This window comes from Theobroma umbraticum, unplaced genomic scaffold (assembly GCF_002168275.2).
Source record: "Theobroma umbraticum cultivar Fairchild unplaced genomic scaffold, ASM216827v3 scaffold_44.0, whole genome shotgun sequence".
In the NCBI taxonomy this organism is placed as follows: Eukaryota; Viridiplantae; Streptophyta; class Magnoliopsida; order Malvales; family Malvaceae; genus Theobroma; species Theobroma umbraticum.
Window position 1 is genome coordinate 5,802,202 of NW_018397255.1, and position 16,657 is coordinate 5,818,858.

The 16,657-nt window shown below is 36.5% G+C and overlaps 1 protein-coding gene and 2 pseudogenes across 1 annotated transcript; all 3 read right to left on the reverse strand.

Annotated features, from left to right (window-relative positions):
- Positions 1–2,656: 2,656 nt before the first annotated feature.
- LOC110409076 (RING/U-box superfamily protein) lies at positions 2,657–3,678 on the reverse strand. Its single transcript, XM_021418309.1, has one exon. It carries the CDS (start codon positions 3,478–3,480, stop codon positions 2,818–2,820), a length of 663 nt encoding a protein of 220 aa, XP_021273984.1. The 5' UTR covers positions 3,481–3,678; the 3' UTR covers positions 2,657–2,817.
- Positions 3,679–8,289: 4,611 nt separating this feature from the next.
- LOC110409736 (RING-H2 finger protein ATL78 pseudogene) lies at positions 8,290–8,907 on the reverse strand (annotated as a pseudogene).
- Positions 8,908–12,189: 3,282 nt separating this feature from the next.
- On the reverse strand, positions 12,190–13,352 carry LOC110409301 (RING-H2 finger protein ATL78 pseudogene; annotated as a pseudogene).
- Between the last annotated feature and the right edge of the window lie 3,305 nt (positions 13,353–16,657).

Genomic DNA, 16,657 nt, shown 5'->3' on the forward strand with positions numbered 1-16,657 from the left:
AATGGTTACAAGTTTTATTGTACAATATTACATACTTGAGGATTTCTTTTCTCTAAAAGAAAGTGGTCACAATTTTAGATAAGTTAGTCCAGTTAATGTATTTTGTTTCTTCATCATTATGTGTTTATTCACGAGTTGACAAAAACTTATACATTTGTGAATTTGTCATTAGATGTTAAGCCGTGGCATCGCATGTGTTTCTATCAAGGCCAATAATTGCCAACTTCAGGGCCAGGGGGCAATTCAAGATTTTGATGAATTGCTTGCTGACTATCTGAATTGACAAATTGTTTGTATGCTCAAAATCTACCATGGACTTCACCTTATTGGATCTCCAATCTAGCTTGAGCTTTCAGCTTCCTACTAGTTTGTGGGACTGTATGCAACATTTTGTACATTGGGTCTCTATTGTTTTTTGTGCGCAGGGAAAAAGAATTTGAAAAACATTTCTCTAATTGCAACTGTGTTGGTATGTCTTGTGTGTTCATCGTCACAATGGATTGTGTATCTGCATCTGCATGATGAAGCTTTGTTTAAATCTGAAGTGGAAGCAAAGTAAGAGGTCTTTTCTGAAAATATTAATCTTGAAAGCATTATTTTAGTAGTAATTCCTTTGGTGTCTCTTTTCTGTTCATTTGATGCAATACATTTGGGTGCGTATGCCTGCGTGCCTAAATTGAGCGTGTAAATCTAGAGTGTAGAGTTATGGTTGATGCTTGAAGCTGTAGCCTGATGGAGCTGCAGTAGAAGCAAGAAAAGGAATCAATTGCACAATTATCTACAACTCCACCCACTCTTTACGTAGATTTTCCACTTAGTACAAATGTGGAAGAAATACATAGTTCTGCTTATATAATGATGGAAATTAGTTTGACAAACACTGTAGTTTATGGAGCCTAATTGGCCTGGAGAATCTGTTTGCCTTGTCACTGTTTCTTTTCAACACTTATTCATTCTGTGAAATGGCAGTTGGAAAGAAAGAATGCCATTTCACAGAAAGAATGGTACAAGCAGATGTGCCAACTGGACATTCATGGACTGTCCAATATGCATCAGAGGAGACCTGGGAAAGAGTCCGAACAATGCATCTTTAAGAAATTTGGACAAAGTTGAGAAATGCAATGTACCTACCTAATGATTGACTGCCACGGCAGGGTGCCCTGTAGATATGTAGATAATGAAGCTTTTTCTTTTAATCAGTTTGCTATCACATATTGCTTTTTCGGTTGGGATGATGTTCAACGTGATAATTAGCACATACAGCTGTTCTTATAGATTTTACATTAAGCTTTGCTCTTAGCCACATTAAAGTCATAATAAGAACCTTCAATATATTTTGCCATCCATGGCCCACCTTGTGAAACTGCAATTCGTGCCAGTAAGCCTAGCCAAATCAAATTTTGGCGGCCGGCCTAGTGTTGTTATTAGTCAGCTCGCGCTATGTGAGAACTATGAAACAAGTTCTCCCTTTGGGTACAATTTCATACAGATTTGAAAGTACATTAGTGGATTCACCTTCAGCTTCCATTGATTTTATGCTCTATTATTGGTTCAAGATATTGTGTTTTGAATGTGGTTTCTTTCTTTTTGAACCTAGGCCACCTCTAGGTCTCCATGGCAATTGGCAAGTGTGTATGCTCTCTTTGCATGGTGTCTGAAATAAGTCAAATCTCACTGCACATGTACAGAATCAACTTTTTGGGATTTGCTTGAGATGGCATTATCTCAATACTATTCTAGTGATAGCTTTATTTTGTTTTGAAAAGTGATAGGTTTATTTGTTAATATCAGATTCTAGTAATTAACTCAAAAAAAATGTTAAACTATCTGATTGTCACACTCTAATTACCCACAATTAAATGATATGAACACAATACATAACAAATTCATGAGTATGAATTTCTTGTGAGTACTAATCAGATACTTAAATATTTCTTGTAGTTAATATTGTTCACAATAAATAATGTTCATGTATTTGTTATTTATTATGTATAAGTCATATGTAAGTAGCCAGATCGTCCCATTGACAGACGAAATAGCATTTCTTTCAAAGGAAAGATGTTATAGACCCATCATTTTATACTCTTATGAGAATGTTTGCCGATGGTAATGGTCTTTATGATGTAGTACTACTACTAGTAATATTATATTTGAAGCTGGTTTGAAAAGCACTTATTAAAATGTGGGCATTTCTTTTATTTTCATATTAAGAGGAAGTTTGTGGTCTTGCTGGTGTAAGTGATCTTCGTTATCAGTTTGGTACAGTCAGCTCCCACAACTCTTTGACTGGCTTGGTCCTCTGTTTTTTATGAAAGATGTTAATTTCAGAGCAGAGGGTGCCGAAGGTTCGCCTCTGTGACAAGTACAAACATGATTAAGGTCTGTTACTCACCTGTTTGGGGATAACAGACCTTGATCATCAAAGCACAAATCGCAAAGGACTACAAACCAGAGAACAATTCACACAAAACCCGCAATACCTTCCCAAAAACAACGGCTTCGTCCTTTGTTTATTCAGCTGATTATTTTTTGAGAAATTCTACTAAGTTGATTGGTCCTTTTTGTCTAATACTTTGCAGCGGCTTCCGTTTTAAGTTATGAACACTTTTTCCTATGGAGGGTAGAAAAATGATTACAGAGGTAACAAATTTCAAACTGTGCACAAAATTTACAACTAGCTTTATACTTGTTTTGAATGGTATTCTGGCTCCTGACCTTTCCATATCAAGTGGAGGCCTTCCAGTTCCAATCTTCATGGAACAGGGCTGAATTCTGGCTAGGATGTAATACAATAAACAAAAAATCGACTAAGCTAATTCACCTATAGCTATGTATCAAACCTTCAGGATCTACCGGTGCGATGGTCACAATGGTTTCTTGCACTGGAGGAGGTCCTGATGAGCTTGCCTGGCTAGACCCAACAATCTTTTGGCATGTCTCTAAGAGGCAGTGCCTGCATTTAGGGCAAGATGAGTGGGTGCTCAGCCATTTATCAACGCACCGGACGTGGAATCCGTGGTTGCACTTTGGTAGAAGCCGCACACGCTCGCCAGGGGCGAAGTCTGATAGACATATGACACACTCTGTGTCCAAGCCAGGAAGCTTCAAGTCAGCGGAGTAGTTCACTGTTGGAAAGGTCTTCAAGGCTTTTCGCTTGACGCCTGTGTTAGCTAACCGAGCTGAGGTGCTGGCTCCGGACTCTGAGGCTACTGAACTTGTGCATCTCAATGCACACTTAATGATGGAATTCAGTCCTAGTGAGCAAATTAGGGCACACAAGAGGACTGACAGAACCATAACAACATTTGCATCGAAGCTGTTATCACCGGTGTGAGGATCTGATGAATTGTGGTTGCTTTCAGGGCTTGCTGGAGCTGCCGTAGTTGGTGTTTCAAAAGTTGGGGTATGCAGCAGCAACCTTCTAGAGTGGAATTCTCCAAGCAAATGTTGAAGAAGTTGAGTGGATATGGAAATGGACATAGTTAGGCAGGGTGAGTTCAGAGGTTCAAACACTACTTCCTGAAGGTAGTTGTAAAAGGGGATTTATATATAGGGAAAGGTAGGGATGGAATTTGTATTTCGAGTCTTATGATAAGGTTTTTCCCTTCTTTTTTTTTAAATATATTTTTTATTGAAGTTATGAATTATATTGAGAATATTCTGATGGTTTAGACCATAGTAGGGGCTCTTATCTTTTATTTTATGGAGAATTATAAACCGTATGGTTACTCCACTGACTTAATGAAGTTCACTAAGCTTTCTTATCAAATAGGATCCACCCACCTTCTGCTGTAAAGAAAGTGCCACGTGGCAATTGCCTTTCATGATCATATCTTGAAATGGCCTGATGGACCCAGTCCAGCAGAAGCCAGGAAGGAGCCGCGAACCTTTACAGTCCTGAGATTAGTAGGGCCATACATATCTCATGTTGATTCAACACTCAACTGGGCATTTAAGCTTTGTCAGGATGGAGATTATAAGTTTTTTTTTAATAAAATCATGTTCCAATTTACTAAGCGATAGAGACGCCAAAATTTTTTGAGTCAGACTCAACTCAAGCCTATAATCCTTGTGTTCAGCTTAAAACAAATGTAGCCACCCACTAGTTAGGAGTCAGTCATGTATCTATTCTGTATGTGTTTTTATTCCATCCCCTGGCCCCTGACCTTTCTTTTTCCTCCATTTTCCATTTGGTGCTTGTCTCACTTATCGACACATATAAGAAACTGCTGAATTTGACTAGCCTTGAGGTCAAACTTTGTTGTGCCTATCTTTGATGGTGAATGAATGAGAAAGCCCCAATAGAAATCAAATTATACACAACAAAAAGAATGATTATCATGTCAAATAACTGTTGTTTTTTTGTTTTTCTAGAATTATGTAGAAGGTTTCGCATTAACTTGCCGAGGTGCTGTTAATAATTATGGAGATAGTCAACAGAGATAAACAAGACACCACTGAGTCGCACTGGTTTTGGAATACAGGGGCGCTTCTCTCACCCCGTAAGCCACTCCTCAATGCAATAACAACTCCTTTTGTTCATCAGTGTCATTTTCATTATTAGTTGTATTCACTATTGCTTTCTTATCACACCATTGTTTAGAGATTTGGTATCTGTACGGGGCGTCTTCAATCGCCTATCATTAGCCATCCCATCAAAAGTTGATATGCGAAAGGGACCCCTTAAGATTCTTTCTTCCTTTCTTTTTTCCCTTTGATAAGCTGTTATCTCTCTGCTGTGCAAGTGGCTGATTACAATCTAACAGAATCCTATGTATAACTCCTTGTGGCTCCAAACTGAGGCAAAATTCTTCAAGGGATCTTGGGTGAATCCTTTGATAATATTAAAAACCAAGTTGGTACTCCATGGAATGGTTGAAAAGTTGGCAGGTTAACACCTTACGTATTTGAATATGCTATCCTTTCCTAATTCTTCCTTTTCCTCCTTAAGTTGTTAGGTTAGAGATTTAATTCTAAGATTTTAAAGTGCTTTAGTTACTTCAGCTTGGAAAAATATCTGTCGGGTTAATTGACTTATAAATTATATGTATGAAATTTTAGTATTGGGTTCAATGTTAGGTACACGTACTTTCATGTTCGTGAAAGTTAGGCGAGGGTATGTGTTCCTTTTTCCATCTAAGTATCTCTGTGACTGTGAGAGATGAGAGGACAGTGATAGGCTAATCTTAAATGAACTATATATCTTTTAGTGGAAGTGTTTGATTATTATCTCTAGTTATTGTTATGGGCTTCCTGATAATGGCGTGGAGAACAATGTTGAGTGCTGTTCTACAAGCAAATTTGTAGTTTTATGCTCTTAAAACAGTAGTTATAATAATCTTTACCATGATTTCGAGGTCAAAGCATTACATGCATGGATGCTGCAATGATATGTGATTAGTAGCTTCTTAATATTAATCTCACATGGAATTCCATTGCACATTGAAAGGTACTAGCTAGCTAGTTAGCTAGAGTTTAATTAAGACTAAACTAATGATCTTACAACTAATCCTGAAATTAATCCCATTGCATATATAATATGAAATAGAAAAGGTGCTATAAATCTTGGATTCCAATCATGAAACAGGATATACGGAATTGTTCCACTTGCTCAAACTCCTGTCATCTACTGATAAGCGGAAAGTAAAAGGCGGGAAAGTGATATTAATAAAATCTTAGGGCGTACAGTGTCCAAAGTATAAGGGCAAAAAGATGCAATGGCATGAAGGTTTTGAGGGCGACAAACCCTTGCATTCGTTTCTTTACAATGAGCACGCTGTCCCAAAATAAAAGTAATATAAATAAACCCTGTGAAAGGCACGATCCAATAGTTATGGAAAAGACACTAAAATGCATACCAAAAGGTTCGATTAAAATGGAAATTTAAAGAAAAAGGAAAGCAATGAAGAAGACTTGCGGAAGTTCGCATTAAGTTGCCTTTTGTACGCCTCCTGCTATATGCTCTTTTCTTCAGTTTGGAGTGCATTCCACGTACGTGCTCCTTGGCCTAGCCTCAGTATTACTGTTCATAGCAATCCTTATAAGATATTATTCGATTTAGCCCACTAGTTTCATAGGATTGAGGTATTATCTATTTTCACCTGTTGTCCTCTTGGTTTTATCCCACAAAAGACTCTTCATAAATTAAGGGTGATGTGAACTCTTATATGCTCAGTATTATTCTAATATATAACCAATGTGAGATTCATGACTTTTTTTTCTAAAATCATGACATCCACTCTTACTTTCAGTTCGAAGTTTTTATTTGATGTGAGATTTTATGACTCTAATTGTTGAGTCATTATCTCGATAATATACGATTCACGTTTACGTCAAGATCGTGACACTCAAGGAGTAGTACCTTATTACTAGTTTTAACTGACACAGCTGCCAAAATTAAATCAAATTTAGAGTTTCTAAAACGATTCAAGCACAGCCATGCATGGCAGCCCCCATTGAGAGTGGAAATACTCAATTTTGAAGTTATAAAGTGATTAAGTATTGCATAGAAATTAATGAGTTAAATCAAATAAATGAATCAATAAACAAACCAATATATTCAACATAAAGTTAGACTATAATTCAGCATGTGCTTTAATCAACATTTGCACAACTTTTTAACCCGAAATTTTTTAGAAGAAGAAGCAGCAGGCATATTATTTTCTGATTTTTACCAAAAATTATAAAAAAATTCTTAGTTTATGGTGTTGTAAATGCGGTGGGTTCATCTTGAGATTCTGTAAGGTGGGACTATGATTTTCTTATTACCTAGGAACACACATACTATGATTGTCTATGAAGAGGCAACATCTTTAAGTACTTCCAGGTATAATTTTGTTGTCCACAATTCGTTTTGAGTCTACAACGTTTCTGAACTCAACTGCAATTTCTAATCAAAGTTAACATGTTCTATATTATCTCTAGGTATTAGTTAGATAATAGGGTATCTTGATAAATGGGATTTATATACTGTTTATTAGGATAATTAGTATTTATTTATTATTCGTTTTAAAGTTGGTGCATATCAGTTGATATCACAGCTAGCAGGTGAAGATGTTGAATCAAAAACTATGTGCTTTCATGATGTTGCGCCTAAAGCAAATGAGCTCTTTCTTTGTCAGGGGCTGAAGTTGGCGCAGTCAAACCTCCATCATTTCTTGAAGGTTCCATTCAAAAAACCTATGATCCTTAAGGTTTGAAAATATGAACACCTATAAGATTGGACACTCGTACAACGACTTTTTTCCCCTGGAAGTATTGCCTAGGATCCTGCAACTGAAGCAACGGCAAGCTAGTTAAATCCTTATTCATGTTCTCCAAGGGTTCAACTGATTCCAAGTGAAGATGACCTTCTTGTGCTTCTTGAGTCAATACGGCAGCGTTCATCGTTTCATATTAATCATCAAAATTTTGGAAAGAGCCCCGTTTACTCTAGGGGTAACATCATGGAAGCACACGACTTTTGTCATTTTGGTGACAACACTTTCTAACATCTTGATCTGCTTTGATAGCCAACTGAAACAAAATGGAAATGAGTTTTTTTAACTAAATTCAACTTAAAAACTCTAAGAGTTCAGTTTATAAAGAGCTAACACCCTTCAGAATTATACAATAAATTGGAATCGAACGGATTCGGGTTGTCCAAATACAGCGAACTGTTTTATCGGTAATGCCCTCTGGAAAAGTGGGGAACAAGGATAAAGCTCGGGTTGCCTTTATTGCTTTTGCCATATATTGTTTCTTAATAGAGTAAAGTGCTTCTAAACTATTTTGTTGATTGATGGAGTATTCATTTTTTTTATTTAAATTCTGGTCACTTTTTGCGTTTTCCTTGTGCAAGATTGATCGTACAATTAGTTGAATATTTTGATCCAATTAAAGGATTTTGCTATACTAACTTCTCAAGAATTTTCAATTCGATGAACACTTTGTTGCTTCAACAAGGCAATTTCTTGATTAGAAAACTTCGGGTGTAGCTTTAGCAAACTGATACACCAGACACAAGATTGCATAATTGCACTATGTGGCTGCAGCTTTGCTTTAAGTGGTCGAGTTCTGACCCTATCATGTATGAATTTTAATGAAGGTTGGGAATTTCAATGTTAAATAGCTTTAGTCATGATTTTAATGATTATTAGTAATCACTATGAAAATATGGCTTTGAAACATAATTTCTGTTTCAGTGAGCAGACAAGAGAGTTTGATTGTTGAAATGTCCTTATATGAGTAGATTACACGAAAACCTGCTCGTTTATCCCCGTGATTATGCCTTTAGATGTTTACAAATTTCTAGTTCTCTGCCATGTGCCTGCTTTCCTGCACTGGGAGAGAATGTTCCAATAAGTCTGCCTGACTGCAGTTAACAGTCTTTTGGTCTGCTTCAGTCAGGCAGTGCCTGCATGTAGGGCATGAAGAATGCGCGCTAAGCCATTCATCGATACAATGAGTATGAAATCCGTGGTTGCACTTTGGCAAAATCCGCAAACGCTCCCCAGCAGCAAATTCTGACAAGCATATAACACATGCCGTGTCTAAGCCTGGTAGTTTCAACTCGGATGTGTATTTTACAGTTGGGAAGGTCTGTAAAGCTTTCTGCCTAACTCCTTCATTTGCTAACTTTGATGGAGGGTTCGCATCAGGTTCAGCAGCAACTAAACTTGAACATTTAAGTGCACACTTGACAATACAGAATAACCCCAAAGAGGAAATCAAACTGCATATGAGGATCGATATCACAATGAGGACATTTGTATCGAAGTTGTTCGTGATGGCATAACTGTTTTCTGGTGCTGGCGAAATTGCGGGGGCTTCTGTTTGGTAAAGAGAGGAATGTAGGAGAAATTTTCTTGGGTGAAAGTTTTCAAGTAAATCTTGGGAGAATTGGGTGGGCTTTGAGGAAGTAGACATATTTTCCAAGTGTTTAGTTCTTCTGATGGCTGCACTACTTGATCTAGGAGTTGGTTTGATTGAAGGATTATATATACCGAAAAGGTGGGTCAGAGCCTTATAATATAAAATTATGCCAAACCAGCCAGCTTGCCAAGCATATATGAGAATATTTCTTGAGGGTGTTGAGGGTAATTAAACCACTCCAAGATTTTATTTAGGACTAAGACAAGTTTGATCCTCAGTAATTAAGCCATTTATAGCTCAACATATAATCTTCTAATTGGAAACGGCAATTAACTTTCCTGCAGAGCAAAAGGTGCCATGTGGCAGTCTCCATTCATTGTTCCTATCCATGGAATTAGCTCAAGTAGGTAGCCACTAGCCAGTCATCTGGGAATGGAGATTAACTGATGAACCTTTGCCACACTAAAGATGACTTTAGAAACTCAAGAGCACACAAGAGGACAGATTTTTAATTTCTTTATCATGCCTTCTCTATTGAATTATTGAATAATCTTGTTAAACTGATATAGGTCAAAGTTTTCTCAGAGACTGGATTTTCTATCTTTGTAGAGTTATCTGGTAAAACCAGTTCAGCTATTAAGGATATGAACTCTATGCTAGCTGTACCATCAACATAAATGTTATGTTGTCTGTCTTTCCAAGTTTGGATTTCCAATCTGCAAATTAATCTTCACTGCTGTTATAACAATTATCTGTGGACATAGGGCACTCTGGAATCTGCGGAACAAGTTATGTTAATTAACCTGATGACACCTTATCACCAAGCACAATGTTAAATATTATTTTGAATTCGTTTAAGGATCATGATAGGTACAGTAGTGGAGTTGGTTTCTAGCCAGCAAATTAGCTGTTTGGAGAAATAATTTGCAGCTTTTACATAGTTGTTCGATCAACTTGTATGCTGTTATGCAGGACAGGCTTGCAACCAGAAATTAACAAATGTTTCACAACGAAATTAGCTCAGCAGTCCTGGCTTTAAGGGATAGGCCAATGATGTTCCTATATTGGAATGCAAGTTGCTTTTGTCTATGGTTAATTCGTCTTAGCAGTCAAAGTAATACTAATAACTTGCACTTTATATTATTTTTTTGGTGGATCATCAGCAATCTACAGCCAATTACTCTTGCTGGAATTAGATAGGATAATGGTTTCTAGAACCCATGTTCTTTAATTTGTGTATTTTGCTATGAGATCAGGTGATTGGCTTCCTGCCATACAAGTAGTCTGATTGCGATTTGCACACCGGAAAAGAACCAAAACAAATCAGCTTTTACTTGTGGCTAAAATTAAATCAGAATTATTAGTGAGATCTTTCAAAAACACTCGTGTTATTTTATTGTCAAATTGGTCTTTCATGAAAGCAATCAAAGTTAAAAAAGGTCGATCAGAATCTATCTGGATACTGCACTTAATACTTCAGAACCACCAATTGCATGTAAAGTACTTCGTGCACAGGGAAATATTATGGATTTTTGACAAAAGTTGTCAGATGAAAAGTGTGGGGGATAATTCCTTTTTACTTTTCTACTATGTTTCCTATAAAACTGAGAGATCAGGGATAGGGTTATCTAAAGGGAAGCACTTGTTTTTGTTTTGTACTAGATGTACCACTAAATGAATCCATATCCTCTGGGTTGGATTGCACAAAGGTTGGGCAGAGAAAGAGAGAAAAGAGGGAAAATCACGTTTTGTTCAGAAATCAGTAAACAAATACTACTACTTGTTACACACAAGCTATTTTCTAGAATGTTTTTGTGAGTATGGTTAGGAGTTCACAAGTGGGAATTAAGTACTAGCTGAAAGCTGAAGCGGTGCTGTTATTTGCTGAGCAAACTTTGTAGTAGATTATTCAGTACAAGTGGCCGTAAACTTTCTATATGAAAAGACACTATACTATGATTGTGCTAGGTTCTTCTCATCTGCTAATTAGCACAAAGGTCAAGTAATGCTGCGTACTTGAACTGTCATCCAAGTATTTGGTGATCAAGTTACACACAATCCGAAATCGTCAATTTGAATACGATGGGGAACATACCTTGAGGGCAAGTTATTGTTTTACTTTATGAACTTGGGTAACATTGGATTTGATTGAAAAAATATTCCTTTTGGAACATGTTTGTCAATGAGAATCATTTTTCCTTGCAATGTGCTGAATGTAAACAAATTCTGATGTATGTGGCACTGTTCTCGGCATTAGCTTTTTTTTTTTTTACAGAAAGCAGTGGTTTTAAGTTTGAGGAGGATTTGTATACAGGTCTTGGAACTTGCTTCATATGGTGTTAATTTTTTATTTAAACAATGCACATGAGGAGCCAAGTTTCAAAGGGATCCAAGAGAAGGAGCAGTGAGTGGGGTAATATGAATTGAACAAATGCTGGAAAGAGATATTTGCATAAACAGCATAATAAAAGGCAGAAAGTTGCTTTATGCCAAACGCTTTGAGAATTAGAACCCCGCCCCAATACCCATTATCATGCACGTAGGCTCAGTGAAATTTCAGATCTCTTTTGCTCTTAATTAATTTACTTCCTTTGTTGTTTGTACTCATTCACAACCAAGAACATGGTCCGAATGAGGCGACAAAGTTTGCAGTGGAGGTGGTGCAAAATACGATGCTTCCAGACAGCTTAGCTTCATATGATTTCAATTGGCAAATTGTCATTAAAAAGTTTTGAGATAAACTAAAATAACAAATGCTACAGTATCTTATTCTTATCTCTCGTTTGATTTTGTCTTGAAAGTTTAAAGATAAAGTATGATGCGGTCTCCATAGTACGGTTAAAGTTGTTTGTTTGCTTTCCCTTTTGCTTGTCTGTTGGTGCCTTTCTTATCAGGCATCTCTAACTACCCTTTTGCACTAATAGGAGAGAGTGAACCGTTTTTTTTTTTTTGAATAGCAAAGGTATCAAGTTTATTCATAGTGCAGGGATATGAACCCCTCCTTCCTTACACATTAAAGCAGAAAACCTTAGTTCATATATCAGTTCATTTTATCTGATATATGTTTCCAAAAACCTCCTCAAAAGATCAAAGAAAAACATCTACTGTACACATCACCAACCCAAAAGAACAAAAGCAACCTCAAAAAAAATCTCAATCAAAACGAAATAAAAAAAAATCTCAATCAAAACGAAACCGAGGGTTAGCCATAGTTGAACCTCACTTCCAATTATCCATTGATCAACTTTAGACATTGATCAACTTTCAATTATCCATGTGTTTCTTAACGGAATTTTTGACGGTGGAAAAGATTGACTGTGGTAAAACATAGTCCCACTTGAATCAGTTCATCATTCAAATAGTAGACAACAAAATATCTTAAAGAGGCAGGTGATCATTACACTAGAATAGCTGAAGGGAATCTGAGGAAGATCCTTCCATTGCATTTTAAAATTTAATAACACTAAACCCTATGGGCTCAATGAAAACATCTTTCATAATGGAACTGATAATTGTGAAGAGCGTTTACAAGGTTGAACATCAGGCGCAGCATCATCAGGGAAACTGTCCTGATGATGCAACAAGTTAATTCACATATGTCTACAGAAATCGTGACGGCAATTCTCAGCTTAAACTCTGTCCACTGCAGCCTTTTTTTCCTTGGCGAGTTTAGTTTGCTTGATAAATTGAACTTGTCTACGCTTTCAGCAAGAACATCAATGTTGCCAGTTGGGTGCCTTTCAAAGTCCAAGTTGAGCTCCCATATGGAAGATAAGACCATTAAAGTGCCAGAGGGCTTTCCACAAATGGCCAAAAGAAAAGAATCACGCTTATCTAACTCCCCTATAATCACGTACCATACCTTCAGGTTCCAGTGGCAGAATATTCACAACGTTCTCTTGAGCTGGAAGAAGAGATTCTGATGAGCTAGTTTGGTTACACCCAATGATTTTTTGACATGTTTCAACCAAAAAATGCCTGCATTTTGGGCATGATGATTGTGATTTAAGCCACTTATCAATACAACGAACATGAAATCCATGGTTGCATTTGGGTAGTAACCGGAGGCGCTCACCAGGCACGAACTCGGATAGGCATATGACGCATTCCGTGTCCAGCCCTGGCAGTTTCATTTCCGCTAAGTAATTTACCACAGGAAAAGTCTTCAGGGCTTCTTTCTCGATTCCTCTATTAACTGTTCCAGCTGAAGGGTTGTCATTGGACTCGGAAGCCGCCCTGGCTGAGCAACTAAACGCACATCTGACAATGAAGTTCAATCCCAATGAGCAAATTAGGCCGCACAAGAGGACTGATAGTACCATGAAAACATTTTCATCTAAGTTGGCATTCTGAGAGTAAGGAGGAGGAGCTGCTGTAACTGATGGTTGGCTAGGAGGTTTGTATGGTAGTAATTTTCTGGAGTGAAAGTTTCCAAGGAAATCTTGGAAGGATGTAGAAGGAGCTGAATCCATGCTTTTAGAGAGTTTGCAGAGTTTGGATAAAACTTGCTTGGCAGAGCAGTCAAATGAGGGGAGACCATATATAGGGAAAGTAGAACGACTAAAGTAGTGTTCAACAGATCATTGATTTTATCCGTTACTTTTTCCAGATATGAGCATCCAAGGAGCCTCTGCCTGTCTCCAAATCCCAGATAAGGGCCCACTTACCAGACAAAGTGGCCGAAATATTCCCTGGATATCATATTACATATGTTTGTTACTGTTGATTAATTTAATCTAAATCTTTGTCCAAAAAACGTGCTAAAGTTTTTAATTTTCTTTCTTTTCTTTTTTTTTCTTTTAATTTTGTTGTATATTGAAATTTGGATTGGTAAATTTATACACAGTCCAAAATGCTTGGATTGGTAAGGGACTTTTGATATTCATGTTAGAATGAGAGAATCTTGTAGCTGATTGATTCGACAAGTAATTAAAAGTGATTGAATATTTCTAAATTGAGACTAAAGAGGTTAATTCAGTTTGATAGACGTTCCCATGTTAAAGTGATTCAGCCTATCTTCTCACGTGAAAAAAAAAATTCTATAATTAAGCTGCTTATATTAGCTACTTAGATGGTGTCTGATCAAGCAAAACAAAATACTTACGTGGTTTTAAACCAAAGTGACAAAATAGCATGGTATTTTGAATATTATTGTTCACATCATATTGTTTTTACTCAAATCTTATTTCATATTTATCAATTGAAAGTATGTATAAATTAATGTGATCACTGTGCTTTAGTTGGTTCTCATCCGATCACAATTAGATACGATGATGTCCCCCTGGATCCATCCCTAACCCCCAACATAGCCCACAAAACCAAACAAAAATCTTTTTGCATCAGCCATGAAATCCAGTTCGTGCTCTTGTTCCTTGCAAGTAGTCCGATAGCAATCCACTAAGTTCCAACAATAAAAAAAAAAAAAGGCCATGCTTCTGGTTCTAATTAAAGTTTTATAGTCTATGAGATCTTGCAAAAATCTGAGGTAGAATAAGAAACCAATAACTTAGGTTAAGGTTATAAATTAAACAGTGTCCCTTATCCATAATCTATCTGTTCATAGCTGGACTTAAACATTAATGCTATAGATACTATGCTTTACAATAAGATTGATGTTATCACTTTACAGACAAAATTAAACTATAAAAACATAAAGGGAAAAAAAGGGCATGCAGTGCAATTTCCCCTTTAATAATCCATCTTCCGGAGGTGTAATCTAACGACAATCTTCAGCCATAGTCGTACCAGGTGTGTTGTGTATAGTTCTTTTGCTTCCCAAGTGGAGTGCAAAGTATCTTCACAAATTTAATTGACAAAGGGAAACAAGTCATAGAATAAGCATCATCTTTTTCTTCATCCAAATGATCCTTACAAGATTTATGAAAATAGACATGTTACAAGTGCGTATAAATATGCTTGTACAGTTTTTAAATTCCATTATTCCTATATTGAGTTGACTAGTAAATTTTTGTTAATTTCATGTGTTCATGGTAACCCTAAAATGAACATTTTTATGGAGTACATAGGCATGAAATGAATTTATCAAAATTGCAGTTGTTAAAAATAAACACAGCGGTGGGAACATTGTCACAACAGAGAGAACTGGACACATGCATGCACGCCATTGGGCATTTGAGCAGTGGCCAGTCATTAAAGCTAAATCCAAGTAAGTCCATCCATAATAAAGTTGCTTGAAGCATATCGTTAATGCATTCAAAAGTTTTGGATAAAAGCTGACTGATGCAATCCTAACTTTTCTTATTAAAAAAAAATAAAGGGGTTTACGACTATTCGTGGAAGTTTCACATAATGGATAGGAAAGAGGTGGGCAAGGCACACGACAGAGCATTGCTCAACTGATTTCTCTCGTTTCGATCGTACTACAGAGAGCATGAGTGGAAAACCAACTCATTTTGCAGACTGCGATACGTGTATTGGATTAGGATAAAGCTGACAAAGAATGGAAACTACTAGGGGTCAATTTACTCTTTTCTACTTCAATAAGAGTCCGGTGGCCTTGGGATAAATTAGTACACAACAAAATCAGAGGAGCAACCTTAAGAAAATACAGCCCAGATTACTACGACTCACCTGCAAACTACAGGTCAGACTCAGAGCTAAAGGCATATTTTCCACAGTTTTCAGCTTGAGCCAATTCCATTAAGAGCCTACTTTATTTCATTTTTCCTTTTAAATATCATTATTCCTTAATTTCTTAATCAATTTTAGTATTAGCAACAATTTCTAGTCAAAGTCTTAATTGTTACGGTTATTAGTTTATTATTTTTTGATACATAATAATGAACTTTGTTCCATTCCATAAATCTATCTAGTCCATTCTAAAATTTTGACTCTAGATTTGAAATATTAAATTTATAAATTTTAACAATTGCAATATTACTTTGATGTATTATTAATAATTTATTTTAAAAAATTTAATTTTACATGCAATTGTGACATATCACATTGCTCAATAAAGTCGTAGTTGGTGTTCATTGTCATGTCCGTGACCTGATGTTTAATAGATGCCACACACTTGCAAGGTTTAAACATACAAAATTGTCCGTGACTCCAAATAGCCTAAACCGTCATTTGATAAAAAGTTCTCTTTTTTATATTTTATTTACTAAAAAATCTCATTGGTGTTTATTGCAATTATGGTAAGATGGGCTGATTTTTCTTTCAAAAGCATTCTAAAAAAAAAATTTCACATAAAATTATGTCTTTTATTATGATATGAAAGATAATATTACGTTTACCAATGATAATATACTAAAGAAAATCCAAATTTGACAAGTTTGCAAGTGGTTGGGATAGAGATAAATACAAAATACTCTTTCAAATTTTGCTTTTTTATAACATCCAATTTATATTGTGAGTGTGGCTGACACACACCTCTATCCTTAAGGTGAAACAATTGTGATTTCCACTTGAGGATAACTCACAAAACAAATCCACCACAATTTGGGCTTTGCTTGGGCCTACAAGCTGGAAACTGGTCCAGTCTGGGGGATCAAAGTTTTTCCACAGACAATGATACAGGGGCAACCCATGGTCTTACTCTAGTCTAGGCAAGAGGGACCCGCTGATGACATGGCAGGATCAAACTGGAGTGGGTCGTCCAGCTCCCGAGGGCCCCATCCTTTCCCTTCCCTGCTAACTTCACGAAGAAGTTCCCCATGACCTGCTTTCTTTTCCCTCAGAAAAAATCTCCAGAGCAAAGAAGTTTTTACTCAACTACAGTATTTTAACTAAACAAGGAGATAAGCCAGTCATTCCAGAGAAAGGATAAAAAAAAAAAAAA